General features: G+C 42.3%; 1 protein-coding gene across 1 annotated transcript in view; it reads left to right on the top strand.

Moving 5' to 3' along the window:
* ctnnbl1 (catenin, beta like 1) overlaps positions 1 to 13,423 on the top strand; it is a 59,813-nt gene extending 46,390 nt beyond the window's left edge. Inside the window, exons 14-16 of the mRNA XM_083974720.1 lie at positions 3,104 to 3,241; positions 4,465 to 4,537; positions 12,696 to 13,423. Coding sequence (XP_083830846.1) covers positions 3,104 to 3,241; positions 4,465 to 4,537; positions 12,696 to 12,784 — 300 coding nt within the window. The 3' untranslated portion in view covers positions 12,785 to 13,423. The remainder of the gene's footprint in view (positions 1 to 3,103; positions 3,242 to 4,464; positions 4,538 to 12,695) is intronic.
* Positions 13,424 to 16,113: the final 2,690 nt, after the last annotated feature.

The raw sequence follows: 16,113 nt of genomic DNA on the forward strand, positions 1-16,113 counted from the left end.
AAAAGCCTGCGGCTCTTTCTTTGCAGCGCCGACCAATGAGCAGTAATGAGGATGACAGGAAATAGCCAGTCGGCTTCTGGTGTGTGAAACAACGAGAGGAGAAATGCAAACACAGCAAACACAGGGTGTGTTGTTGCACATCTGTGTGTGTGTGTGTGTGTGTGTGTGTGTGTGTGTTTTCACTCTCCCTCAGGGGTCACGTCATCATGTATGTATTGTATCCTGTCACATCCTGTATTTTGTATCTTTGCTGAAGTTGGATTGTGAGATTTGTGTATCTTTGCCTCCAGCTACTGTATTGGCTCTGAATAATGAGCCGAGTTGTCCTGGAAACAGAGATAATCTTTTCTCCTACAGGAAGTAGGGGGAACACAGTTTACATTCAAATAGGTTTGTTTCAAGTCGGGGTTTTTTTTTTTTTTTACATATTTAATGGCTGCTGGTTGACAACAAGGCCAAGCGTTGGGACTATTTTACAATGCGATACGACTCAGCTTTGTAATAAAACAGAATTCTGGGCCAGTGTTTTACCCAGAGGACACAGAAGAGACAAATGCCCTACATTCAGCTGCTACTAAAGGTTCTTGTTTTAATTATCTGCATTGTTTTGCATCTTTAATAACCTACAGTTGACATTGTACAGTAGGCCTTTGTTCTGAAGTTGTATGCGCTTGTCTTTTCTTCTCTTGGGAAGAAACCATTAATGTGAGATGAAATCCTCCTGTCAGAATCCAATGTCACAGAAATGGATTTGTTGTTTTCCTTCTTTATCCCAACTCTGCAACCTGCAGCTCAAATGCTTTATCCCAGAATAGTCTCGTACTGTTAGTAGTCCTCAGGAGCTGCCCTTTGATTGAGGCATGTTAATGAGCTGAACTTAACGGCTATAATTGGGTTTTACAGTGTAATTGATCTTTAAGGACAAGGCCTTTTGAAAGTTTTAATTTTCCCTGAGATTAAATCATTGGGATGTAAATGTCATGTGTAGTACCCTTTAGTTTCACGCTGAAAGCTATTTGTTTTCATTAGGATTGGTTTGAAAAGTTGCCCTTTTTCTTGATTTACTGTCACATACTGGAGCACGTTTGCTTTTTCCCTTCTAGTACTGGGCCGTGCTGTTCTAGACTGTAACACATGCAGGATTCAGATATAGCTGATACAGGCATTTTTAGGTGGATTCTCAGCCTGTGGGTTAGATTTTCCCCCAAAAGACCAGGAGAACTTTATTGGGAACTATTAATACTTTGGTTAATGTGGATAATTGTGTATAAAATCTGACAGCGGCAAATGCATAATCCTTTCAATTGATTATACACTCAACAGCTACTTTATTAGGTACAACATGCTCGTACTGGGTTGGACACTTTTGCTTTCAGAACCGCCATAAATCTTCACGGCTTAGATTCAACCAGGGGCTGGAAATATTCCTCAGATTTCAGTCCATATTAACATAAGAGCATCACACAGTTTCTGGAGATTTGTCGGCTGCACGTCCATTATTAGTTATCTTCTCCACCTCAACCCAAAGCTGCTCTGTTGGACTGAGATCTGGTGACTGAGCCCACTGAACTTTGTCATGTTAAAGAAACCAGTTTGAGATTATCCAAGCTCTGTGACATCATGGCTATGATAGTAGTGTGCTCATAAAGGGATAGACATGATCAGCAACAATACTCAGGTAGGCTGTGGTGTTTACATGATCCTCAGTTGGTTACTAAGTTACAAAAAAAACAAAGTGTGTCAAGAAAATATCCCCCACGGGCAGGATCAGTGTTGATACAAGGTAGAATGGATCCATCCTTTCATGTTGTTTACGCCTAATTCTGATCCGACCATCTGAATGTCACAGCAGATGTTGAGACTTATCGGACCAGGCAACGTGTTCCCTTCTTATATTGTCCAGTTTTGGTGCCCATGTGAATTGCAACCCCAGTTTCCTGTTGTTAGCTGACAGTGTCGCCGGTTGTGGTCCGCTGCTGCTGTAGCCCTCCTGCTTCAAGGTTCAACGTGTCGTGCATTCAGAGATGCTCGGCAGTGGGGGTTTTTTTTGAGTTACCGTTGCCTTTCCATCAGCTCGGACCACTTTAGCAATTCTCCTCTGACCTCTGGCATCAACAGGGCATTTTCACCAAGTTAACTGTCACTTACTGGACCTATTCTCCGAATACTGCCACATTTAAAGTCAATTAATCTACTTATCTTTTCAATTCTGATGCTCGTTGTGAACTTCAGCAGATTGTCTTGACCATGTCTCCCGGCTTGAATTCATTGAGTTGCTGTCATTCGTTGTCATTAGCGTGTTAGATATTTGTGTTTATGAGCAGTTGTACAGGTGTACGAAATAAAGTGGCTGGTGACTGCAAGAGAAGTTACCAGGGAAAGAAAATCACATTTTCCATCAAAAGCCACTCATGCTGGAACGTTAACAATACAATTTTACTGCTGTTCAGCAGATGGCTGCACAACCATGTGTCTGTGTCTTTAAATAAATAAATGAACATGTGGTCTGCAAACAGTAGAATATGGTTCAGATCCATATTAAAATGTAAACCTGCATCGTCAGCTCTGCTTGTACAGCCTGAACAGAACTTATGTGTATGTGTTCGTATTGTCAATGCACCGAGGTAAAACTGTGCAACAGCCGAACACTTTACACGCTGTCTGTTTCTGTCCCAGTCCAGTGGCTCACACTCCAGGCTCCCCTCTCCCCCCACAGGTCTGTTTCTTAATCTCTAATGATGATTAATGTGGTCTGTGTGCGTATTGGCAGCACTGTGTTATTGGCATACTGACAGGGTTGTTAAGATGGATAACTATGCAAGTGTGTGTATGTGAGTGTGCCGCCCCCACCCCTCCCTTCTTTTTTGCAGCTTGGCTGTGGAATCAATTGATTTGTGTGTCTGGTCAATGGAGAAAATGGATTTGTGGAAAATGCTGAAAAACAACACCTAAATTAAGCCCAGTCTTTGATTTTGTTTGTTGAATCTGAGCAAGAGAAACTCTCTAAAAAACATTCACTTGTGCTTTCTTCACCTCGTCATGCATAGCTCCATGTTCTCTTTTTATTAATGTGCTGTGTGTGTGTGTGTGTGTGTGTGTGCAGGAGATGGTTCGTCGTGGGGAAATCCTGGACGACACCATGGAGGATGAGTTCTACCTTCGCCGCCTGGACGCCGGACTGTTTGTCCTTCAGTTGATCTGCTACATTATGGTGGAGATCAGCAACTCTGGGATCTCACAGGTACACAAACACATGCGTGCACGCACATTGACTTCGGTTTCGCCAAATGAGTCCCCTCTCAGATTAATTATTGTTAGGACATCTGATCAGATGAGCTATAAAACCAGACAGGAGTCAGATGGTTTTTATGGACATTGCAGCCAAGTGGCTCATTAGCTTCACCACTAATCTGGAATTCACTGGACTCTTGCGGTGCCACATATACAGACACTAAACTGTGTGCACCTGCCGTCAAAGAGCTGCAGTCTAGTCCTGGTCACCTCGTGCTTTTAAAGGAACCGTAACAAATTAGTTGCCCATTTAATTTCCAGCTCAGATATTTGTCTGATGTTGATGCCAGTCTGAATTTTTCAACTGTTGAGTAAGGAAAGATCAACTATACTGTATTTCTGAATTATTTTTTTCCATGTCCAAAACACATTTTGGACATGTTTGTGAAAACAGCCTTTACGCTTGAGGCCTCTGAGTGGGTGTTTGTCGTGGCAGCAGCTGACTGACATCTCACAGCTGGTGTTGCCTGGAGACATGTTTTCATTTTCTGTGGTACGCTGCTGTTGGGAACACATAATAACCTACGGACATCGATACAAGACCCTTTTTTTTAATACTTCTAACAAGCTCTCATGGTGTTAGCCGTCCACTGTTAGCGGATTCAGACAGCTGTCAGGACGACCCACTGTGCTGTTTAGCCTGTATTTCATTCTGGAAGCAGAGGCTTGTAAGCTAAGCTAATTAGCTTTAACGCAGAAAGTGGAAGCTAGGTGCTTAGCATGTCTGGATCTAGTTGAAGTGATGTTAATTGGCAAGGTTAAAACTAACCAAATAATTACACACTTTAAAAGGATAGGTATGCTGGGGTGGTGTTTAGCTCAGTTGGTAGAGCACCTGCCCCATGTGTTGAGTCCTCACTGCAGGCGACCCCGGTTCGAATCCCGTGCCGAGCAGCCCTATCATGCGTGTCCCCCCTCTCTGCCTCCCATTTCCTGTCTCTCTCTGAACTATCCTGTCATTAAAGGCGAAAAGCCCCAAAAATATATTTAAAAAAAGGATAGGTATGCTGATTTATAATGTCCTGAGAGTTCATAAATGCTACAAAAATAATATAAAATCACAACACTTGCAAATAAACTAACATATAAACTTACAATGAAAAAATGAACTCAAATTTCAGTTTGTCCTCAGATCTGTTGTGTGTTGCTGATGCTCTGTTTCTCTGCATTCAGCTGCAGCAGAGAGTCCATCAAATCCTCAACCTCAGAGGAGGCTCTGTCAAAGTGGTGCGCCACATCATGAGAGGTGAGTCACTTTATTTTATTTTCATTTCTCAAATAAAACACAGCCCTCAAGAAGGGATGCACTGACCCACATTTTTTCACTTCCGATCACATTATTAACTCATCTCAACATCACAGACTCGCTGCTGCTGTGTTTTTCCTTGTTACAAAAACTCTCTCACTCACTGGTTAATGAATTCCACTCAGTTCTACTTTGCTGTGATTTCTCCGCAGTGATCCGCTGTTACTGAAAGTCGCTGCTCACAGGTGTTGCGCAGCATTGTTAATGTGAAACATGTGGAGGAACTGTCAGAAAATTATTCACTTTCAAGTTCTCGCTAAAATAAGACAAAATATACTGGCATAAAGATGAAGTCTAGAAAATGAATTTTTTTTTTCCTTTGAAGGAATGTCATAAGCTGAGTTTAAGGTTAAACAAAGCATTCACCCTTCATCCATTTACCAGCAAAAATATATTTAACAGCTTTTTAGGATAAAACAGTGAATTTGCACCTAGTGACAAATGTCACTGACTGAGTGATCATATTTCCACCAACGGTCAGCCGAATATCAGATAGAGATGGATGTCCTCTTTCAAAATTAGATTGGCAGAAACACTTTTTATGGGGGTGTGGGGTGTTAACAGCCTGCAGCTTTGCCAACTTGCTGTATTGCACATTGGTTTCTAGATACAGAGCAAACACATGTTGTTTGCCTGCCAGAGTTGGTGAAGCCGGATTATGATAAAATGCTATGATTTATCTTATCCTCTAGCACAAAGGAACAAACGTGGGCCAACTTTGAAAGTAGGCTGACAGGACGTAGCTCAATGTTTTTCAGGACTGATTTTTTTTTTTTCTTTTTTTTTAATTACTCCTTTGCCAGTGACAGCCAGCTTTGCAGCCATGCTGTTTTCAGGTTGTCTGTCTGCACATTCACTAGAGTCTGGGTGAACGTCCTTGGGACACTAAGACTGTTGGTATGTGGTTGTAAAAGTTCAAGGTCACAGTGATCTCACAAACTTGTGAATACTATGTCACTGTGACACCATGAGGACATTTCTTCAAATTTAGTACCAGCATTCACTGACTGGACTTGATCAAAGGTCATAGTGACCTTACAAAAACACTTTTTAGGCACTACTAAAGACTTAACACAGCAATGATAACAATGAATTTCACATGAATGGTTTATATTTCATATGGGGCAGCACATTTAATCGCAATGTAATTGAAATCGCAAGGCAACCAAGTGCAATATGCAAAGCGGAGGAGCTGTATTTATTTATTTATTTATTTTTTTTTGATCTCCCTAAAATGTGTCACATTGTTTTTGTGCATTGTACGGCTTCAAGTTTTGTTTGGGACCGTGACAATTCACACTGATATCCTAATCACTACCTACCTATATAATCTCAATATGATGTTTTTATATATTGTGCAGCCCTAATATTTCATATGAGTCTGGATAAACAAGGATGTAAGCTGAAACGGACAGGGGCAGAGAACTGTGAGGTGGTAATTCAAGTTTTATATATTGTGTTTTGCACTTCTTCACTGTTCAATACATCCCTCCTTTGTAATGGGAACACTGTCCCCTACTTAGTTGTGGAGCTCCACTGAGGCAAAGCAGCAGAGGAGGATTTAGGTGATGATGATCCTCCTGAAAATCATTACATATAAAATACAGTTGGAAAGTAAGTGTAAAGACACTGCAGCAGTAAACAAACACGGTCAAATCCAGCGTCTGTAATACAGGTGTTTATGTGCTTCTTATTCACATTACCTGTGTGCAGATGGTAAAACAATACACAGAAATACATCCTGGCACGCAAATGCAGACTATAATTTGATCGTATTGTCACTGTGAGAAGAGCAGAGACCGTCATTCATCTTTTTTTCCCCCCTCGTTCCCAAAGATTTCCTGTCCTGCGGTATTTGTTTTCTGTTTGGTTTTCAAAGACCTAGCAGGTGTGTTATTTTCTTCCCGGTGTGACATCCATCCTTCCTGTATCATTGTCGGATAAGGCTCGAGGATGAGGCTCCATTCACACACCCCCCTGGCTCTCGGTGGCATGTAGCACTGTAGATAGAGCCATCCGTCACGCATGGCAGTGCCAGCAAGCATGGCAATTCTCCAGTCCTCGCTGTGTGTTTTTGTGTGTGTGGTGTGCATGGTGTGTGTGTGTGTGTGTGTGTGTGTGTGTGTGTGTGTGTGTGTGTGTGTGTGTGTGTGGGAATGTTTTCCTAAATGTGTCAATGTCTTGCTTTTGTTTTCATCTGCGTATTTGCATATATGTTGCTTGTCAGTGTAGTTTCTATGGTATGTTTTTTCTTTGTTACAGTTTGGATGTAGCTATTTGCCTTTAGCATGTCTGCATGTTTATATGCAAGTAGGTTTTGTATATTAACATCCCTTTGAGAGAGCATGCAGATACATGTTTAGTGTGTTTCCTTTGTGATACAGTTTGCAGACTTTACTCACGTCTGCCTGTGCATGTTTTTACATATTAATGCGCATGTTGTGTGAACTCGTCCTTGTATGATCTTGACAACACGTATTCGTCATGCATGGTTTGTGTGTATGTGTCGAAGGCCATGTGTATGCACCTGTAGCGGTATGGTGCTTGAAGCGCTGTGTGTGTGTGTGTGTGTCCTCCTGGCCTCACCCTTTTCATTAGGCCATGCTGTGGAGCCCTCTTCCATTTCAAGTGCCTCAACCGGTCAATGTGAAACTGCTGAAAAAGGTTAAATACATGCAGAGTGTGTTGCCGGCTCTGATGTCTTGACCTTAATGGCTTTAGTTCTCTGAATGAGAAGCAGCCGCTCTGCAGGAAGGAAGGCTCAGCACGCTGGAAGGAAGAACATTGATTTCATTAATGCTGTGAAAACCTTTGCTGAGGTTTTCCACTTAAGAAACTTGAGGTAGGTTATGTCACAGGTAGTTAGACGTTCACCATCTCTCTCAGTGCTGATACTACGTATATTATATATATATATATATATATTACTAGTCTATATATATATATATATATATATATATATATATATATATATATATATATATATATATATATATATATATATATATATATATATATATATATATATATATATATATATATATATATATATATATATATTGGTTTAGCAGTTTGTGTTTAATGCTGTTTGAAGCCCATTAATAATGCTAATGGAGGAGAACAGGAGAAAAGGACATCCAGGTGATGTAAAATACACTTTCTGGTGGACTGGTTAGCTCTTTGCCTCAGGGCAGGGCCAAGGTCTAACAGAATTAGTTCCTACAACATGTTGTGTGACCTTGTCTGACAGCCAAATGGTTTTTACCTCTCTGAATGGCTGCAATGAAGGGGGGGGAACATAACATTTCGTAACATTTTCTGAAGGTTGTAATTTACATTGTGTTGTTCCTATGAAAAGTGACAGAAATAGTTGTCAGGAGTACCGTAAAAAAGAAGAAAGACCTATTGTTAACATCAATGTTGGTGATGTGATCACAAGTGGTCAGCTTTAATGCAATGTCCATACTACATCTCTTTTTCTACATTATCACCTCCTGTCCTGATGATTTTTGAAGATTCAGGGGTTGCATTTTGTCTGGACGGGCAAAAACTTCTTCTTCTGAGGTGAAGCCCATTGTCGCTCTGTGACTGGGTCTTATCTGCCTCGACCACCAGTGGTGAAATAACACAGATAATGATTTACAAGTCTGACTGACCTTGTCATCATTGCTAGCAGTTCTAAGGAGTTAAAGGGATAGTTTATCATTTTGGCAAATTGGCCCATTGCCATAATCCCTATAGTCATAGCAGTAGGTTCGTTACCTTTAATTGTCGGTGCAAGCTATTTTTAGAACGGCCGAGCGGAGCCGCAAGCTGCTCAGAGCTTTGCTGCAGAGGCTAATGGTATTTCTTGGTTTCCCTCCTCAAACTCATCAAGTACACAATCCAACAACTCCAAAACGCTCTCGTGGACAAGTTGTGACCTGCACATTCAACACTATGAGATAATAACGGAACGTTACGAGATAGAGTTGTTTTCGAGGCAAATGCAGAGACTGCTTGCCGGAAAACTGCCCCTGACAGGAAAATGCATCAGCTTTTTTGCATGAATTTACCTCGAAAACAACTCTGTCTCGTAATGTTCTGTTATTATCTCATAGCGTGGTGAATGTGCAGGTCACAACTTGTCCACGAAAGCGTTTTGGAGTTGTTGGATTGTGTATTTGATGAGTTTGATGAGGGTAACCAAGAAATCCCAATAGCCTCCGTAGCGTAGCTCTGAGCAGCTCGCGGCTCGGCCGTTCTAAAAATAGTTTACACCAACAAAAGGTAATGAACCTACTGCTATGACTATAGGGATTATGGCAATGGGCCAATTTGCCAAAATGATAAACTATCCCTTTAAATGTTGCCCTTCTAATGCTGCAACTCCTTGTTCCTTGTTTGTAGTATTGTTTACAACAAATAAACTGCAAGGACGATAATCTACTTTATTTTTCCGTTGCTTTGTGCATGTTTTTTTTTTTGGGCTGCGGCAGTAGAGGCTGAGATCATTTCTAATATATAGTTAAAATGGGCAGTGTGGATGGAAATCATATTTGTTACTTGAAAACCTTAGTCCCTGCTTTATATGCAGATAAAACGGTGTGCACTGTTGCTTTGCAGTCAGGCCGACAGGAGAGTCTGTTTTCTGTGTGTGAAATAGGGAGGAGATTGAAAAATCAGTGAACAGGGAAAAGAGGAGTTCAAACCTTCTCCCTTCTCACCTCCAATCAGCTGAGCAATCGTACGAAGAGGTTGTGGGTTTGGAAATTGAGGGGAAACAGCAGGATGCAGAGGCCCCAATCGAACATCATAAAAGGTGTGTGAGAGGCAAGAGGGGCAAAGGGGTCTCTGAGTGTGTTTGGACATCCAACAACCAACAGTCACAGTGCTGTTGATCATAACTCACCATCAAGAATGATATCTCTGAGACAGAAACCAGCCTCTGTGCTTTGTGAGAAAACACATTCATATGACAATGCAGATATAGTAATAAGGCTGTATGACTCTTTTATTTACTGGCTACATAGGAAATGCTTGTTAATGCTGCCATTTTCCTTTAAAAGCCTCGGAAACAGCCGTTGAAAAAAAAAAACAGCTCAGCAGATGGCTGGCTAAATGTGGCCATACAAATTAGCTGGTGAGCTTTCTCAAGGTGTCCTTTTTATGTTTTGATGGTGCGATGTTAGAGACGTCTTTGCAGTATGAAGATGTAATTTATTTAAGCGATGAGGAAGCAAAATACAACTAAAGAAAACATCAAAAAGACTTTGATTTCTTCCCTTTCTTTGTGTCATGGGCACGTTGATGTGACAACTTCTGTGGTTAGAGGATCATGTGCCCCGTGTGCGTCTGGATCAGACCAGTTCCAGACTGGGGGTGTATAGGTGTTTCAGATGAGCTGCTGCGTCCCAGCTGCAGCTGTAATCACACCGAGTGTGTCCCTACCCGCGACCGCCGCTGCAGAGGCTGCTCCTGGAAATGATTCTCCTTGTGCTCATGGCAGATCACTCCCAGTCACTGACCTGAGTAATGGCGATGCTCAGTACTGTATTGTCCTCTGCCGTGTTGCCGTGGTGACAGAAGGAGAGAGAGTACCAGCATGCCAAAGAAAAGGTTCTGCAGAGAGTTGAAGAGTCACCGAATCTCTGACCTTTCTGTCTGCGTGGCTGACTGCACCGCCATTTATAGACACACACTCTTACACACACACACAGGGACAATGACAGGCGAACAATGAAAAGAGGCTGTAGGTTTTCATGTTTTTGTTGAGTCGCTCGCTTCGTGTCCCCGAACCTGCTTTTCTCAGTCAACCTTAAAATTCTGCCATTTTGTAGTTCAGTAACATCCCACACCTCCTGGGATCACACTCGGGTCCCTGGTGCCACTGTGAATGCTGCATTATATCTGTAACGTGGTCCAAACCGCCCCCCCCCCCCAATCACACACACACGGAAGGATACAAACACTACACATACATTTCTATAAGTTTACTCACAATACTCAATGATGCAGTGACCTCTCTTCTACTCACTGCCCATCTTCTGGTCCCAAATGAAAACCTGTATCTTAAGAAACTGTTCATGTATTATAGTGTCTTCCTTCCATCCATCCACCCATCCATCCATCCATTATCCATGAGGATTATCCTTTAGGGGTCATGGGGGAGCCAAATCCTAGCTGACATTGGGTGATCCCTGTGATGGACTTACAACCATTTTTTCGGGTCACCAATTAACCCAGACCTGCCTGTCTGAGGACTGTGAGAAGAAGCTGAAGCACAGTCTGCTGGCCCCAGCTCGCCAGCAGGTTTGATTGTGTTGAGGCAAGATCCCTCTTCCTCTGAGGTGACGGTACTGATCCACTACTCAACCCTCCTGCCCTCTGTCTTAAATATACTTAAATACCTGACTGATTTGTGCCTTTACTTCTGTCATACTTCTGTTTTTATATGTTTGCCTGCTACTTCATACTTGTCCTCCATGACATTTCAGACAGAAATGTTGTACTTTCTATTCCTCCACCATTCAGCTATAGTTACTCTAACCTTTTCGTATCAAGGTTTTACATTGAAAGGGTACAGTCAGAAACAAAACAAAAAACTAGATGTCATGCTATAGCCAATTGCAGCAATACATGTTTTAAATGTTGAGCAGCCATGGCTCAGGTAGAAGAGTTAACTAGGGGATCAGTGGTTCGATCCCTGGCTCTTCAAGTCCATAGGTGGAATTTTCCTTGGGCTTTCCTCTCCTTGCCCTGGATGTCTCATCGTTGTGTGAATGGTCAGAAACATTACACCGTAGTGAGAAGCACTGTATGAATATGTGTGTGAATTGGTGATGGCAGTGTAAAGCACTTTAATAATGCAAGTCCATTTAACTGTGTGTTAAGCACCTTCAAATAATAATTCAATTTCATCTAAAATAAACCATCTACTCCCTGTAGTTTTGACATCGTTTCCAGCTCTTGCCATTATAACTGTTGGTTTCTGGTGAAGAAAGGGAGACAGTTGGAGGGTGAGAAGCAGCCCCCCCCCCCCCCCTCCTCCCCAGGTCAGCTGAGCTTATTTAGTGGAGAAAATGAAAGCAAACTGCAAAATAGTGAGACTGTAAAACTAAATCTCTACTGTGTTTTTGACAGCCGTGTTTCGTCCTAAACCCTGCGGGCTCTTGTCAGGAAAGCCCCCTCCACCCCCCACCCCCCCTCCTTCATTCTCTCCTCTCTGCTGTGTCTCACGGAGAAGGCAAGCCTTTTTCATCTCTCTGTCCCGACATCCCCGGGTTTAATGTGTGATCCCTGCCTCGGAGGCTGACTGAGAGACGAACAAATGCTCCTCCGGGTCTGCAGCAGCTGCAACTTCCTCTTTCTGCACATTAGACTCACAAATCGACTTGTCGGACGGTCTCGGATGCCTTGTGTGGGAGAGGCAGACGCACAAAATGAAGGAAGCGCTGTGAAAACACTGCACAACACACCTGCACTGATTGGTGGGCACAGTCGCTGTCTGGGGACGTCTCATCATATGACAGCACTTTTTCACAGGAGAGATCTCGTAATAGCACTTCTGTTATAGAGTGATGGGCAGACTAGAGACTGTCTAGATTACAGTGAAAATCTATTCAGTGGTGGTAATTCTTTAATGCACTGTCACACAGCTTTGTCCTCTATTTAACAGGCAATGAAAGACAATCAGATATAAAAGAGAGTGGGAGGAGTGGGAGCTGCTGCCATCTCAGTGTTTGCTTCTGCATTTCTTTTTCTTGGAGAAATCTATACTGTGTTTACACATTTTAATGTGTGTGTGTTTGTGTCTTTATATTCAACTGCTGTTCAAATACTAACATCTGCAGGAGTCATGTGAGAACACAAGGACTCTCACCTTTCACTTCTTAGTTTTGGTGATAAAGTAACTGAAGCTCATTGAGCCGTCGCTCCGACTAAGACTTTCAGGCAGATTCCTAAACCGTGTATTATTTCCCCCTGCTCACATTTATCTTCTGTTCAGCGTGGGGGAACTGCTTGCTCCGAGGATGTTCTCTGTAACCTCAGAAGTTAAACAGCCACGCCCGCGCTGTCGAGTCAACTAATCCGCAGACTTGTCTTCCGTCTTTTGCAGAGTACGCGGAGAGCATCGGAGACGGGAAGAGTGACGAGTACAAAGAGGCTGAGCGGAAGAGGATCATGGACCTCGTGGACAGCTTCTAACTAACCTCACTCTCTCTCTCTTTCTCTCTCACTCTCAAACACAAACAGGATGTTCTTCCATGTGAGAACATTGAAATCCCTCGGTTCTGATCCAGGACCGACCGTGACCTTGAGCCAGTGGTCTGTTTTTCTGTGACATACTGTGACTAAAGTTGGTGAGGATGTTTACATGCAAAGCTACAAGCAAGCCTTCATTTACTGTTTTTGTTCTATGCTTTAAAGACATGTAAGAAGGCGTTATATTTTGAGAATCTTAAATATCTTATTTAAAAAAAATAAAAAATAATAATAATTTTTAGAAAAACCCACCAATAATGAGTTAGATGTGGTAGTTGATTTAATTCAGTTTGATTTCATCCAGTAAACACAACTTGTGTGCATTAGATTAATTGGTATAAGTCCAGTGCAGGCTGTGCTTGTAAACGTGCTCACTGCAGAAACAGTACGAAGTTTTGAGAGCAGAATATTGTGTATTGACTGGCACAGTGCACAGGAGACGTGTTCAGAGCTTAAGCACTGTTTCACTCTTTGCACTGTGTGACTCTGTGGGATAAAAATGGACAGACTTTCCTCTCATCACAATACCTGGTTTCTTTGTTTTGGATTTTGCCTGTAAAATATTTTCTAATAAAACATTTGGTAATAAAATCTGGATTGTGTTTGTACTGTTTGATTAATGTCACGGTTTAGTGCGCGAGACTGACACAGCTTATTGATAACCGTCTGTGCACATGAATCTCATTATGCCCACACTTGGTTACCGTTGCACGCAGGCACAGATGGAGACGACGAGCGCGTACATATCTGCAGCTTCCTGCACAGAGAGAGAATCCTCGCGCTGAGACGGAGCTGCTTCTTATTTATTTGTCTGAACCCACCCACTGCTGGATCTCAGCAGCCTCCAGAGCTCTCTCCTCATCAGTGTGGAGGTGTATTGTGGTGGAGCTGTACACACAAACAAACCTCCTGTTTTTATTCTGCCCGTCTTGTGCACAATACATTGCTGTATCTTTGTCATCTTTATCCTTCGGAGCATGGGGGGGAAAAAACTGCCAATTACTTGTGCATTTTAAGCAAGAGAGGAGATGGATCAGTGCAGAGGGGAAGTAGAGGAGGATGTTTTGCAGAGACCTGTAGTAAAGAGCTGACCCACTTATTCTCAGTTTACCCTCTATTTTTAGTCTGATATGAATCTTCATGTCCTTTTCAGAGCACACGGTTGCTCAGACAAATTATGCACTGTGAAAAATTCTAGTTTACTAAATATATGTAATTTCATTAGAACCAGCTTCCCTGTAAAGATAGAAATCATCACGTCATCCTTGATTAACAGGCACTGGTGCAGCAATCCTGTGCTTGACTTTCTAACCCAGAGGTGAAAGGGAAATTGATGATAATGACAGTAAATTGAATATTTGACTCAGTAATGATAATGTAGAAGCAAGAAAATACAGAGGTACATGGTGTTTCCTAAGTCTGACTCACTTTCTGTTTATATTATGTTGTAAAACTGAAAAGGAGGCAAGATGTCACTGGTCAACAGCTTGAAATTCAGACCTTACTTAAAGATTTCCACAAGGTCATTGATCATGTCGAAGAATTTTTAACTTAAAGTTTGAACATCTACAGTTAAGACACTTAATCTGCCAGTTTCTACTTTGTGGTATACTGTGCCTGTTCTCCAAGGTTAAGAACTGTCACTCTTAATGCAAAAACATTTTTGTATTCAAGTTTGGTTCATGGATGTTCCAAGTTGGATTCTCCAAACTGCACAAATCTGGCTCAAACAAACTGGAAGATTTGTTCATCTCAGCTTGACGAATGCCACCTGTTCAGGAGCAGGTGCTCGTTTGTGGGATTTGAGCACCGGCATAATCAATATGAGGCTATCTGATCTGTTTCATTTATGGACATCCACAAAAATGTTGTCAAGGAGACAAAAGAAGAACCTCACAGCTTGAAACCATGCTGCATGCCGCAGTTATGGTTATGATTTGTTGTCTTGTCACACTTGCTCATACTGAAACAATGTATTATAGCAGGTAATAATTTGGCACTAAAAAAGCAGTGTTTTCTTCAACTGAAAGTTTAGGTAAACAGGGGTTTTCCCATATGAAACTGGGGCAGCAGCCGCAGCATCTCTTCCCCTCAGCATCCCATCTATATCTCTGTATTATTAGTCACTCATTTTGTACCACACCTTCCCTGGATCCCTGACCATGATCTTGGCAGGAAGCAGCAGTGTTGGGAGGGAACAAGGGAAGTGGGGGGGCCGCTCACTGACAGGCGTCACATCTGCTGCCTTTCCTAAGTGTCTTTAGAAACTCTAATATCGCTCAGTAACAAGATGGGAAGAACGGCAGGGCGTCGTTTGCATATTGTATTGGCAGAGGAGGACCGGCCCCATGCATCTCTTATCAGTGATTATGACTGCAGCGTGTTTAACAGCGGTTGTACAGCAATTTCACAGCCGAGGGGAAGGAGAATAATTGTATTTTCCGAATGAATGAGTGCAAACACTGTGCACCGCTGTGCTTTTGGGCTTCTCTCCTTTAGTATGGGACAGAGAGGAGAAGGTATTCTGTTATTGAGTAAGTACATGGAAGTATGCAAAACAGGGGCACTGCAACTGGAAGCCTCAGTGTGCAGGCCTCTGGAGACTCAACACCGGTCTCTGAATGTCAGTATGGAAATAAGTGATGCTTGTTTTTAATCATGATTACAGGGTGGCTCTATGGATGGCGCCGTTCGGTCAAACCGGGGTTAGTTCGTCCGACTGACATAACCCAACAACTAATAGATCGTTATCCTCAGGTCAAGCCGGTCCAACCTGTTGTTTTATGATGAAATATGCATCAAACTAATAACATTCAGCCGGCAAAGCATTTTGTATTTTAGTGCTGATTAGAAAACAATGGCTATGGCAAACTGATGACTGTATAGGTTCTCAGTCATCCAGGTCTTGGTACCGTTACATGATCGAGGCAAAGAAAACTGGTCTTCCTTTAGGTACTGGGTTAAGGTGTGACCCACATGTAGGACCACCTCCAAAGTTTTTGTATTGCACTGCAGTATTTCCCTTTTGTCCAAGACACATTTTCCCCACAGGAGACAAATAAAGAAACCTTGAACCACCCCACGAGAGGTAACTGTCCAACAATTAGGCACAAACCTCAGGCATCACCTCAACAGACTACAACAACATAAAACAAGAACACTATGTCCCAAGATTATCTTAGTGTTTTATTCATTCCAGGTAAAACGGAACAATATAATGTTTTTCTGTTCACAAGTTCACTGGGTGTGTTAGTGGTACTATCGCTACTGAA

The sequence above is a fragment of the Trachurus trachurus genome (genome assembly GCF_905171665.1).
Source record: "Trachurus trachurus genome assembly, chromosome: 7".
NCBI lineage: Eukaryota > Metazoa > Chordata > Actinopteri > Carangiformes > Carangidae > Trachurus > Trachurus trachurus.